This window comes from Cyprinodon variegatus, unplaced genomic scaffold, assembly GCF_000732505.1.
Source record: "Cyprinodon variegatus isolate N-32 unplaced genomic scaffold, C_variegatus-1.0 Scaffold369, whole genome shotgun sequence".
NCBI classification, from domain to species: domain Eukaryota; kingdom Metazoa; phylum Chordata; class Actinopteri; order Cyprinodontiformes; family Cyprinodontidae; genus Cyprinodon; species Cyprinodon variegatus.
Genome location: NW_015150822.1, coordinates 29,563 through 43,249, shown reverse-complemented (window position 1 = coordinate 43,249; position 13,687 = coordinate 29,563). Strand labels below are relative to the sequence as shown.

At 38.9% G+C, this 13,687-nt stretch overlaps 1 protein-coding gene across 1 annotated transcript; it reads left to right on the top strand.

Annotated features, from left to right (window-relative positions):
• Nucleotides 1-362: 362 nt before the first annotated feature.
• On the top strand, nucleotides 363-12,812 carry abcb10 (ATP binding cassette subfamily B member 10). The gene is made up of 14 exons (XM_015386469.1): nucleotides 363-1,227; nucleotides 2,067-2,273; nucleotides 3,596-3,798; nucleotides 7,144-7,278; nucleotides 7,510-7,656; nucleotides 7,997-8,132; nucleotides 8,211-8,306; nucleotides 9,069-9,278; nucleotides 9,495-9,574; nucleotides 9,687-9,867; nucleotides 10,065-10,108; nucleotides 12,295-12,329; nucleotides 12,458-12,516; nucleotides 12,610-12,812. Exons 1-14 carry the CDS (start codon nucleotides 840-842, stop codon nucleotides 12,801-12,803), a joined length of 2,115 nt encoding a protein of 704 aa, XP_015241955.1. The 5' UTR covers nucleotides 363-839; the 3' UTR covers nucleotides 12,804-12,812.
• The last annotated feature ends 875 nt before the right edge of the window (nucleotides 12,813-13,687 follow it).

Sequence of the window (13,687 nt, the reverse complement as noted above, 5' to 3'; positions counted from 1 at the left end):
TGTAAATGTCAACCACTGTTGCTGTTTTGTACACTGCGATGAGATTATAGTTAGAAAATATATTATTTTGAACTTTTATTTTATTTCATTTATTCATTTATTTATCTAAATCACTGTTATTTTGTGCACTTCTTTGATGCATTATTTAGAGTGACTGGTTCATGGTAAACATAAATAATGTATTTTAAAATGTTTTTGCTAAAAGAACATAAATAAAAATGAAAATGAACTATGTTAGAATTCCTATCAAAGGGGATCACTTCCGGGTGGAATTTTATTATTTCCAACATTACGATTTTTGTTTTGGTTCGTTGATCTGGGTTTGTTTACTTCTGCCTGGGAAAGTTTTCTTACATCATCACCTTCAGAGGCGGATGAATCGTGAGTTACTGTAACCTGTGAGCCAAAACAGGGTCACCTCTTATATTTCTATGTTTCCAGCTCCTTCCAGGTACCTTCAGGAGGAATTTCGGAAGGTTTCCTTTGGTGCTAGGCGGAATTTGGTCGTTGGTTCGCCTCCCTGTCGGTGCCGTTGGTAATGACAGGCAGCAGCAGGGTGTCAGGAGCTGACCGGTGATAAGAGATAAAGTGGGTTAAAGGCGGCTGTCAGGGACTGATAAAGTCTCCAATAACGGTCTAAAAAACCACAATGTAGCGGAGAGAAGCCTAAAACGGATCTGCTGAGGATATGGAGCGCTGAGCTACAAGCTGGGACGATTGAAAGCTTCTTCAAGTGGATTTACATCGGTACTGTCCGTCATTGAGTCTGGATGGCTCTGTGAGACATCCTCGCTTTGGTTTTAATCACATTTGCTTTATTTCTGGCACCAACTTGGACAATGCGGCTTTTAATTCGCATGTCGAACTGCACAAACAGGATGTACTTCTGTAAATTAAAACTGGCCCAGTCCAGGTTGTTGTGCCTTGAACACCGGGCGGTTCTTTCAGCCGCTCCCTGGAGGAGGAGGCTGTCCTCCGGGGTGAAGACCTCCGCTTGTCCGCCACCAGTCAGCCCCGTCCTGTGGACGCTGACCTCCGGTCACTCTTTTCTCCGAGGACGGCCCCTCAGTCACACACCTGTTGCTTTCGCCAGCTCATCGGCGGCCTCCACACCTGCAGCCGAGGCGGAGAAGAGCCAGGACAGAGAGCAGAGCCCCACCACCGTCCCCATGGATGATGTTAAAAAGATCCTGGTTCTTGCTCACCCAGAGAGATGGAGGCTGGCAGGTAGAACATCCTGATAACAACTTAAAACAAGTCCCACATTTCCCCAAACATCACAGATGTAGCCCCCAGACTTCACCTTTGCAGCTTATTACTCACTTTATATTATATTAATTTGCTTGATTTTTGTAAACCAGTTAATCATTCTGGACTTAAAGGGTTGTTAAAATGTCTCCTCAATAGACATAAATAAATTTAGTAGAATGTAGAAGCTGAACAGGTCTGAACGTTTGACAAGATAAATCATTATAAAATTAACTAAAATGCACTTAATGTTTGGGATTTTCTCTAATTGTTTTATCATTTTGCATTTAGATATTGCTTTCCTTCCACAGAACCTTCAGACCTTGTGTATTCATATCACAAATACAGTCTTATCTAAATAAGGGTGTATTCTTAGGGATAGTTTTTTATTTTTTTGCATGTCCTTTTTTTATTATTTATTTTTTTATTAGCCAGACGTAGCCAAAAGGCTATTTTTCATCTGTTGTCCCTGTACAGATCTTAAAATTGTCCACCTGCTTGTTTCTCTGCCTCAGAGCAGAACCAAGGTTTTATTACAACCTGAGCTGTTTCCTTGCTTTTTAATATATGTTGCAGTTACCTGATGAGCCTAAAGTGAACTATAAAATCACTATGTTATAAATACTCCCACCAGTCAAGTCATATTATTTGGTATTTTGCATTTATTAATTTTTAAAAGTAAAAATATATGGAGATGAGCTGGCTAATTCTATGCTGTGTTTACCAATAAAAGGATGCCTTATATGTTGGAAAACACTAGATTGTGCCATTTTCCATGACTCAGAGTTCATGTCTGTTTTGATTTCTTCCATTTCCAGCCGCCATTGGTTTTCTCACCGTCTCCAGTGCCGTAACCATGTCGGCTCCCTTCTTCCTGGGCAGAGTCATAGACACCATCTACACCTCCGGGACGGATACAGAGACCATGACGGCGTCTCTGACATCTCTGTGCATCATGCTGACAGGGGTTTTTCTGTGTGGCGGCGCAGCCAACGCTGCCAGGGTCTACCTCATGCAGGCATCAGGTGAGTCGAATGTGGCTCAGAAAGTAGTCAATCACCGTGGATACATGATTTATTACATGGGCATGACAGGAGTTAGTCATTAGTAACACATGGAATATCAAGGGAAAAGTTTTAATAAAAGACTGTAAAGTTTTCCATTTAATCTGTCATGTTTTTGCAGAGAATTAAAAGGAGGATGCAACTCTAAGATTAAAACTTGGTTTGCAAAGCAGGGTTTCTGCTTTGTGAAGTGCCGTACCACCAACAATTTGCTCTCTGCAGCATTTTATGGATTTATTTCCAGCTGTCATGTTGGAGCTTCCTGAAGCTGGTTGCCTGGCAAACATACTGATTGTGTGCAAACAAACCCAAGTGGATTTAAAGTCATTTATTTGAAACCATATGTTTTCTTTTTAACCCTTTGAATTGTGATCTTCATAAAATCCAAACTAGCAGTGATGTAGGCTACATATAACATGAAAAAGGAAACTAGTTGTGACTTGTTTAACCATTTAAATGAAAGATATCATTGCATTTGTTTGGATTTCATGTATTAGTGCAACAGGAAAGCTGTGGAGAAGTTCAAAGCAGGGTAAGGTTAGATAATAAATAAATTTAATGTGTCACAATAGAGGAAATTCAGACATAATTGTAGAAAAAAGACATTTAAAAAATGTGCACACAAGACATAATGAAAACAACAACTTAAAATGTCAACTGTACAATATAAGAAATCGGAAACATCTCCCAGGAGGAGTTAAAATCAAGCATTGATGAGATCAAGAGCATATGCAACCAGTAGCATGTGTGTATGCACTCACTGGTCAGCTTGGGAGCAGCAAAGATTATAAAGTCTAAAAGCAGCTTGTAGGAAGGATCTGCAGAGACTATCCTTTTTGCATCAAGGACACAGCAGTCTGTCACTGAGCTCCTTAACTCTATTAAAACTTCATGCATTTGGGAGGAGACATTGTCCTCCTAATGGTAGTTTTCCTGCAGGTCTTCTGTCTCAGAACAGCTGCAGTGGGTCCAGGGGGCATCCTGGGTCAGAACCAGCCTTCCCAATTAGCTTATCTAATTGCTTCCTCTCAGCTGCAGATAAGCTGCTGCTCCAACATACCACTCCAAAAAAATGTCTGATGCCACCTTAGAGTCAAAGAAGGTGTTTAGCAGCGGCCCCTTCACTCCAGCAGATCTTAGTCTCCTCAGCAGGTAGGGTCTGCTCTGACCCTTCCTGTAAAGATGGTCAGTATTGTTAGTCCACATACAGAACTGTGTAGTATTGAATCGTTCTCATACCGATTGTTTTAACTCAGTGAAATCTTCCTGTCCCCTTCTTTCAGGTCAGCAGATAGTGCGTAATCTCCGAACCTCTGTGTTCTCCGCCATCCTCAGGCAAGAAGTGGCTTTTTTTGATAAGAACAGGACCGGAGAGCTCATAAACAGGCTGTCTGCGGACACGGCCGTGGTGGGCCACTCCATCACTGACAACCTGTCAGATGGGCTGAGGGCTGTCGCACAAGCAGCTGCCGGTGTCAGCATGATGGTAGGTACTGTCTCAGACATACACTGGGAGGAAAACGGAGTGTATGATGGATGTGAATGTGCGTTTTTGAAAATGGCAGGGCAGGGAGAAACTTGTACTGGATTATATTTGGTATAAAGCTCTCAGGTGTTCAGGCTGTTAATGGCAGAGAGGGAAGGTGAGGTCATGCCTCGCTCTGCATGCTTTAGTAAAGGGAAATGTTTATTTTCCTGACATCTTCATTGTGTTTTTTTTTTTTTTTTTTCATTGTGTCCTTTCTGTATGTGAGAAGATTTTCCAACAAGATGACTAAATATAGACTCTGGGACGGTCAAACTGGTTTTACAGGAAAACTAGTTATCTGTAAAAGGAAAGAAATTGTCTCTGGTTATTTCCTTCCCCTCCCTGCTTTGTCTGCTTTAGATCAGCTTAGTTTTTTTTTTTTTTCCTGGAAAGAAATAGGATTGTTACCATGGGGGCTTCAAGAAAGGGTCCCCTGCAGAACTGGTCCCGTACTAAAGACATAATAGTAAAATACATTTCTAATGATGTAATGTGCTGGAACAGACATAGTAACTGAAAGCTCCCTTAGACGCATTTTATATTTTCTTTCTTTTTTCTGTTTTAATTATGATTTGGAAGTTTGCACAGTTTTAATCAGGTAAATCTTGAACCAACCTTAAAAATTTTGTAAGTTTTACTTAAGTTCCAATTGTGATTGAATAAAACTGATCATTTTCATTTAAATAAGTTAAAATATGTGACATATTTCTGAATTAGGAATTTGGATCGACATAATATTAGAAAGAACATCTTAAAAAAACTAAAAAGAAGAAAAGCCATAAACATCACATGTGGAAAATTAGCTTCATTCAGTGCAAAGTTGCAAGTTTACTCTTTATATATTTAAAAAATACATTATTGCCCTGTTTTTTTTTTTCTTTTCTGTAGCCTCATAAAAACATGTTGGCCTCCTACTAAATCTGGTCTAGAACCCCCACTATAGACGTCTGTGACATCAGATGTCTGCAGTGGCTAGTTAAAACCACAGTTCTAGATATAAATAATTTCTTTTTGACTAAAATCAAAACTTTGACTAATATCATTGCAGATATAGGAGTTTTGATTAGGCAAAACTATGTTGCATTTATCAATAATGAGTATTCAGCCTAATGATTATATCTTTAAATGGTGTGTCGCACATAAGAACAAAAGGTGAACTTCCACCCAGCTCGCTTCACTGCCTAATCAAACAGGAGGACCTTCCATCCGCTTGCTGGTCCCTGTTGTGTTTTCATCTCACAGTTCCTGACAGCGAGTCACGGCGCTGTAAGTGGAAAGCTAAACAAGGATGTTAGCACTAGCAGATCTGCTCCCAATTCAGCCAGTGCCACCACTGCTCCAGGAGCTGTGGCTTGAACCTGTCCTTTCCATGACCTCAAAAATACTAAATGAATTTCTTATATGTTTTCTGCACAGAAACCATAACTAGTTAGTTCCTTTGATCTATTTATTTTTTTACCTGTACAGTTTTAGTTCAACAACGTTTAAAAGCTGAAGGTGTTGCACAGTTCTCATCTAATATATCTAGGGTTTCCAGAGCCACTGTGGCTCTTTGGTTCTGCAGCTCCGTATATCAAGCAATGAACCATTTTCCTGTTCTATTGGGTCTAGTGCGGCCAGTTCTTGTCACCTTTTCTGTCTTGTTAAATACCTTCTTAGCCCTTAGTTTTACTACATTTTTCATAAATCATTAAATGCAAGGTATGCTGTCTTTTCTCTCCCAATGAGGAAACAAGGGTTTCCTGAAAGCCTGCTTTTGTCAAGGAAGTAAAAGGAGCAGTTCCTGTAATCAGCTGTCAGAATGAGAGCCCTTTGTGCTTTAGGAACAGGGAGCTTTTTCACTCTCAGCAAAGCAACAGGGTTTTATTAGACAGCTTCACAGCCATTGCAAACTCAGCAGACTTTACAGACACTCATTTTCAGTTCTTATTCAACCCTACAGGATCCATTTCATGTCTAATCAGTCCAGTTTATTAATCTGACCTGATTGGACTAAAATTTACTCCAGTTTATAGCAAAGCATGGTTCTCCTGAGTGTTTCTCTCTGAGCTTAAAGCAGAATAGTTATCATAAATTGTTCTGTTTGGACTGTTTTTACACCTGCTGCTACGCTGAAACAAGAGGAGTGAATTAGATGTGTTTAGTAATAACCAAAGCATGTCAATTTGGTTATATCCAAAATATGGCAGAAGCAATTAATCAGATTAATCATTAATTACCGATTATTGAAATAATCATCTAATTTTCTAATCAATTAATTTATAACTGTAGTATAGAGACTGTAAAATATGCTTTTAGCTGTAACCCACACTTAAAAGTGTAAAAAAAATATATACGGTATATACATTTTGCATTTAAGATAAAAAAGATTTAAAAAAGTTTTTGTCTGTCAATATGCTCTATCCAGAACTCCACAAGTACATACATTTTAATTTTACCTGATTTACTTTTGTAAAAGAAATCTTTTAGAAACCTTTGGCTATCCGATTATTAATCAGTTAATCAAAAAAATAATCAACAGATTAATCAATTTGTTGAATAATCATTATTTGCCGCCCTAATCCAAACCATAGATATGTTCTTAGATTTTTCTGAGATTGACAATTACCCTGATATTATTGTTTTTTTTTATTCATATTTCTTTCTCATGTGTTGTTAGAGATGCATGTATGAATGTAAATAGATGCAAGGTGAATTCTGGATTTGTTGTAGAGAAATTTCAGCTTTGAACACTTCTGCTTGTAAAAAACAGAAACAGACTGATGTGCCTGACTGTTTCTTACATGCAGTGTTCATGCTACAGCCCCTTATGTTCTGGTTCTGACTCAGTTATTCCTGGAGTGTTCACCAGGACAATTGGGCAGGGTGATAAGTTTAAGAAGCCCTAAGATTGATTTGATCTCTATTTAATGAGAAATGTTTGTGTAACATTGGAGGAATTCATTTCCAAAGAAGCTATAGTTGCCAGAGAAGTTTTGCTGTTTTTATTTTGTATATAAGACATTTCAGGCCGTTATTTCTTGTTTGTGACATTAAACCTAGAAACTCATGTGTGTTTAACTACTAATTTATTGCATTTAGCATAAATGAAAGAAACTACTGAGGGAATAAAACAGTCTGTAACTCAGGTGCCCATGTCTTCATTGATTTGGCCCTGCTACAAACCTTTTTCAGTTGGTTTTAAAGTTTTTTATAAAATAAAATATTAATAATTTGCCTTTAATTTAGAATATCTGATTTTGTATGTATATATTTTTTCTGTCTTTCCTCCATTAACTGCAGATGTGTCCTTCTTTCTTCTAGTTCTATGTCTCTCCCAGTCTTGCGGGCTTTGTTCTGTTGATTGTTCCCCCCATGGCCATTCTTGCTATCATCTATGGCAGATACCTTCGTTCTATCTCCAAGCGTACACAGGATGCACTGGCACAAGCCACTCAGGTACGCAGGCTGGCAGCAAAAGATGGTTTTTTCTATATTTTATATCATTATTTTTACACCTAAGCATTAAAATTTACAGTATGTCTTTTTTTTTTCTCTTTTCATATCAGTGTTTGTTGTTTGATTAACCCTTAGTTTCAATAAAAGGCCCCTCTGCTTGTTGTAACTTCATTAAAAATGGAGATAAAGTGCAGCTGCTGATTAAAAGCCCAAATAAATTTGTACATACAGTTGGCGGAGGAGCGGATTAGCAACATCCGGACTGTCCGCGCCTTTGGCAAAGAGCTGTCAGAGGTGGACAAGTACACCCAGAGGGCAGACGACGTCCTCAGCCTGGCTCAGAAGGAGGCCCTGATCAGAGCCGGTTTCTTTGGAGTGGTAAGTGTGAGCAGTGGTGCTGTAGAGCTACAGTGAACCAATGAGGTTTTGCACACATGTTTCACAACAACAAACTGCTAAAAAATGCCTTACTATTAAAAAATAAAAACCTTGCTTTGCAATAAAATCTTCAACCAGTATTCTAATTGATGCATTTTATAAAGTCTTTAGTTTCTCCCCTTGAAACTTTTATCTGTTACTATAAGAGTGGCTAGGCTCTGAGTCTCTCAAGCCGACTCCCTTTGAGGCAGCTATTTGTGTAATCTGAGCTGTTTCAGGAAGTATCTGTTGCACCAGATGTTGTTGTAATTGAATGAAAATAAACGTGTTTATGTCCCAGACTGGTCTGAGCGGTAACCTCATGATCCTGTCAGTGCTCTACAAAGGAGGCCTCCTGATGGCCAGCCAACACATGACTGTGGGAGAGCTCTCCTCGTTCCTCATGTACACCTTCTGGGTGGGAATCAGCATCGCAGGTAAACTATCTGAGGAAACCATCATAAAATATGATGGACAAACAGCTTTTGGACTGATAGTGGTGTTTTGGTTTGCAGGTCTCAGTTCGTTCTACTCTGAGCTGATGAAGGGTTTCGGAGCTGGAGCCAGACTCTGGCAGCTGCTGGACAGAAAGCCCCAGTTTCCTGTAAATGGTTTGTAATGCTGTGCACACTGTTATCAACATCTATATTAATGCACAAGGCTTTTAGGTTAAAAACGGCAGCCTTCCTAATCTACAAAGAACAATAAAAAACAATCACCTGTTTACATTCTGACACAGTAACGCTGTAGCTAGTGTATCCATGACGACTAATATTTACATCAATTAACTGTTAATCAATTCATCCATATACTGATATGATCCATGTATTGTTATTTGTGTTATTTACAAACTAAAAGTCAAAGAGGTTTGTGAAGCTGCATCAAACTGACACTTTTGTTTTCTTTTTTCTTACAATTTTGGACAAATTAAGTTATGTAAAGTGCAGCGTGTACTTGACCATCTCAGGGGATACTTTCTAGAACCAGCTGCTAGTTGGAGCCTACCAGCTTTACGTATTTGTCTTGGCAAAAAGCTCAAGCTCAGTCAAATTATAAACATCTTGTCTGTGAACATCAGCTTCCAAGTGTTGATGCTGATTCCCTGTAAGATTTGGGTCTGGACCCTAACCAGGCCATTCTAATGATCTAAGTTAGTGCATTATATATCTGGCTGGTATTCTGCTGGAAGAGAAAAAATCAAAAATATTCAAAACTACTGGGAACAGTCCAACAAAAAAAGAAATAAAAAATGGGTAGAATGAAATGTCTGTAACTTACACCTGAAGTCTCGTTGTTGAAAGCTGTGCAATCTGTAAAGTTTTGCTTCTCCTATAACTATATTTCAGATTGTCTTTTTTTTTTTTTTTTTAAAGAGGGCCAGGTCCTTGTTCCAGATCAGCTGAAAGGCCAGCTGGAGTTCTGCGATGTCTCTTTTGCCTACCCAACTCGGAAGGAGGCTCCTATTTTCCAGAATCTGAACCTCCGGGTCCCGGCTGGAACCATCATGGCCGTGGTGGGACCCAGTGGGTCAGGGAAGTCCTCCCTTGTGTCTTTGCTTCTCAGGCTTTATGACCCAGATAATGGTAAGCATGAATTGGTCTGTCCACCCATCCATCCATTTTACCTGATTACACTGCTAAAAAATAAAACCAAAATACTGCAGAAAGACTCAAACTGTCCCATTTTCAGTAGCAAATTAAAACTCATACCTCCTGTTTATCTGTGCATACCTGCTGCCTGTATGCTGTGAGCGCTGTAGTCAGATCAAATAAAGCTGGTCCTGATCCCTTCTTCTCCAGGTATCATTACTATAGACGGTCGTGACATCAGGGATCTAAATCCCAACTGGCTCAGGAATCACATTGGGACCGTCAGCCAGGTAATTATCGAACCACTTCCACCTAAATCCCAGACAGAAGAGCTGCCTGAAGGATTCAGGTTTTAAAGGACATTACAGTAGTCTGCTCTTTTTTTTTTTCTTTCTCCTCCAGGAGCCAGTTTTGTTTTCCTGCTCCATCAGAGATAACATTGCGTACGGCGCTATGGACCCACAAGCTGTGACCGCAGAGGACATCTACAATGCCGCCAGAGTGGCCAACGCCTATGATTTCATCCAGGCCTTTCCCAAAGGCTTTGATACTGTGGTGGGAGAGAAAGGAGTGCTGCTGTCAGGTGAGGAACTGAAGCAGCAATATGTTGGATTTACAGCCAGGCCAATAGTTTCACTTAACTTCTAGCTGCCAGCAGCAGCTTTTAAACCACCTCTTCACTTCCCTTATATTTACATTTCATTAAAAATCAAATCAAAACTACTCTGCCTTTAGTGTCGGCCTGTAGTCTTTATTAATGAATGTGTGTCTGTATCCCAGGTGGGCAGAAGCAGAGGATAGCCATCGCCAGAGCTTTGCTTAAGGTAAAAACAGCCTTATGTTTATATTTTACTGCTTAAAATGCATCAGAGGAAAGCACAGCTAGATTGATCTGGATTTATGGAAGAGACCAACACACTCTACGCATAATACACAATAAGGGATAAGGGTTTGAAAAACATCAGAGTCAAGCATCATTTAGTTCTTTATTTCTCTCACCTAGTGCTTAGAGTAGTGCGCTTGTGCCTGCACTCTGGGTCCCTGAGCAAGACCCTTAACCCCACACTGCTCCCAGGGTGCCGCACAATGGCAGCCCATAGCTCCCCAAGGGGATAGGTTAAATGCAGAGGTCAGTTTCTCCAGTGTGAGATCGATAAAGTTCTATTATTTTTATTAGTATTATTATATTTAAAGGTTGAAAGAAGAGAGACATTGGTGAAATAAACCTGTCCTGTTTTCTCATGTAGGAAACATAAACAGGAGAAAGCTGCTCTGGTTGAAGGAAAAAAAAAGGTTAAATGTTTTAGGCCTGTGTTCAGTACCCAGTTTGCATATGACCCTCAACATGTGTCCACATGGAGAAACTTATGGTGTGTTCAAATTGTCTTTGGAAGCTGAAATGTCCAATTTCAAAGTCCTAAATTTGATCTGAAAATAACCCTGAAAGGAATTGGTTCTATGCACAACTCCTCGACTTCCTGAAATACGTTTGCTCTGATTAACCCTTTATAGGAGACTCAGTGAAATAACTTTGAAAATCAAATTTTCAGGCCAATACTGTTATTGGAATCCAGGACAACACTGTATTACCTTTGTAAGATTTAAAAATTATGGATACTTTGATGGCAAAAATTAATGTCAATAATGAATATATTAAGAAAAACGACAACAGTGGTTCTACGAGATATTTATTAAAAATACTGAGAGTGAAAGAAGCACGTTTTTTTTTTTGTACAACATAACCTTAGAGGCATTAATGCTGATACTGGCTTACATTTTTTTGTTTAAAAACCTAAATATAATTGTTAGCTAGGCTTATTAACTTATTAACTTTTCAGTTAGCTTTTTACCTTTTTTTTCTTGACTTATTAAATTTTTTTAAGTTCATTTACAGTAGGTAATATCTTTTAAGGGTTCATCTAATTGGTCAAATTCTAGGATAAGATTTATAGCCATGTAGCAGTACCTATGCTGAATGGCTGGATATAGATCTTGTGCTTCTAGTCCTCACATTTGTAAGGGGTATGCAAGTGTTGAAAACTGGTAACTTGCCCTATGAAGGGTTAATCCAGGTGTGTCTGGTCATGGTTTCTGAGGTCAGGCACACCTGGATTAATAAATTCATCCAGGAGAAAAAGACAGGAAACTAAAGAGCTGCCTTAAGTTTAGGAAGTAGTTGAGTTGTGCATAGAGCACATTGCGATTTTGAAAGTCGCTGCAACAGGATGGTTCCCGACTTCCACATTAAAGATGGATGCTAGCAGTTTTCTATTATGTATGCAACATTAAGTCAGTCGCCCAGGTGTTACTTATAAGTGTTTGTAGGATAAAATGTGTTGTGTCGGCTTAGAAAACCACATAAAACAGGTTTTTGTCATTGTTGTGGTTGTAACAGCGGCCATTGAGAATATAAGGGTCTACAAGTGCAAAACTGGAACACATTTAGCTCTGAGATTACTTTACTCCAGCTTGTTTAAATTTGTTAGGATAATTTCCTTCAGCAGGGATTGGGTTAGTCTGTAAATAAATGTATAAGAAAATATTTGAGTTTCCAAACCATTTTATAGACTCTAAGTTATAATTGTCTGCATTTTCAAAGTTTGTTTGCTTAAAAAAAAGAAAAACTATTTAACTGATATGATTCTTAGATTTAGAAACAGTTTGGAAACTTACTCACTGGGAACCAGCACACCTGATTAAATGTCAGACTTAATCCACTTTACCATGAGGAACTTTTTTTAGCACCATTAAGTAAATTAGCAATACAAAAGCTCTTACCATACTGTTAAGTTGGAAGCCTTCAGGTTTGTATGACGTTTGTTTTATGCAACATAGAAATACAATTTAACAACATTAAAGTATTATCCAAATAGTATCCACTCAAATACAATCTCAGAAAACCTGTCTCAAAAAACCTTGTGTAAAGTTGGTAGAGACATACGTTAAAATAGATCCTCCATGAGTTGGTTTCCTGTCTGACTTTTTACTCTGTTTTCCTGTTTTTCACCAGAACCCTAAGATTTTGCTGTTGGATGAGGCCACCAGGTGAGACTTACTGGCTGTTTCAGAGCAGCCTATCAGAACTATTTTAATTTTAGTAGTTCCATTACATTGGCTTTTAAAACTGCTGTTATAGCATTTCCACCAAAGCTTTGTTAATCTCCTTTCTTTAGTGCGCTGGATGCTGAGAATGAGTTCCTTGTTCAGGAGGCTTTAGAGCGCCTCATGGAAGGTAGCCCTTTCATCTCCCCATCACATGTTTTAAGAAATATACCAATATGCTCCTTTGTTTCTTATCTCTATAAATCTCTCTCTAAATGAACAGGGAGGACGGTGATGATCATCGCTCACCGTCTGTCCACCATCAAGAACGCCGACTCTGTGGCCGTCCTCGACCAGCAGCGGGTGGCAGAGTGCGGCCATCCCACAAAGCTGCTGGGAAACAGGGAAGGGCTTTTCAGGAAGCTAATGGAAAAACAGGCGTTTCTGCAGGAAGAACAGCAGCGAGCGCTCCTCTGAGAGCAGACGGAAGGGGTGGAGAGGACAAGAAAATGAATGTGTGGCTATGAGGAGACTGGAAATATGAAGACTGATGTCCTAAGACTTGATATTCACATTTAGACTGCATCAGGAATTAAGGAAACTATTTGAACCTGAGGACACTTTACTCACTGGATGCTCATCAACATACATTTATTTTTTTTATTTTAAATAACTTCCTCCTACTTCTGTCATCACTTTATATCATCCAAAACAACACCTAAATCAGTCCCGTATGAGCCAAAAAACACTGCTTGATGTATTTATATATATATATATGGTATGTATCACCTACTGTATAAGAGGTTACTTTAAAACTTGAACCTTTTATTGGCCTAAACAAATGCCAGCAGCTACATGTGGGTTTAACACTGTACTGGAGACGTTTTTGATTAACTGGTGCTTATTGGTTTGGAAAACATTTTAAGATTTTTTTAGATGTGTTTTGGTCTATAAACTGTGTTACTTGATATTTACTTTTTTTTTTGCATTCAATGTTATGTTTTCTCTTTCGTTTAAACTGTCGTCTACGAACCAGATCTGGTAGAATCAGAGTCTCTGTGCCTCAGAGTCGTCCCACTCAAGCTTTTCCTTTGCTAATCAGACAGTAGTTGTATATATCTCTCCCAATAAATAATCCCCTTCAGAACGTAGATGAACGGATCAGTTTCTGTTAATATAGGAGGGGCTTGGCTTCCTCCCAGGGTGCCCCTAGTTTAGAGGCGTCATAGATGCTCAAAAAAGATTGTTCCCCTAAGCATTCTATAATATTAAGGGAACATCTAATGTGATTAAAACATTTTTTAGTTTAAAACTATTTCAACAATTTGCTTGGACTCATAAAATAGATTGGACATGGATCT

Bases quoted from the DNA above. Each gene is read 5' to 3' on its own strand.
- abcb10 (XM_015386469.1), top strand. From the start codon at position 840: ATGCGGCTTTTAATTCGCATGTCGAACTGCACAAACAGGATGTACTTC. The intron at 7,279-7,509 runs GTACGCAGGCTG...TTGTACATACAG, and splicing joins CACTGGCACAAGCCACTCAG to TTGGCGGAGGAGCGGATTAG. The intron at 8,133-8,210 runs GTAAACTATCTG...TTTGGTTTGCAG, and splicing joins GGTGGGAATCAGCATCGCAG to GTCTCAGTTCGTTCTACTCT.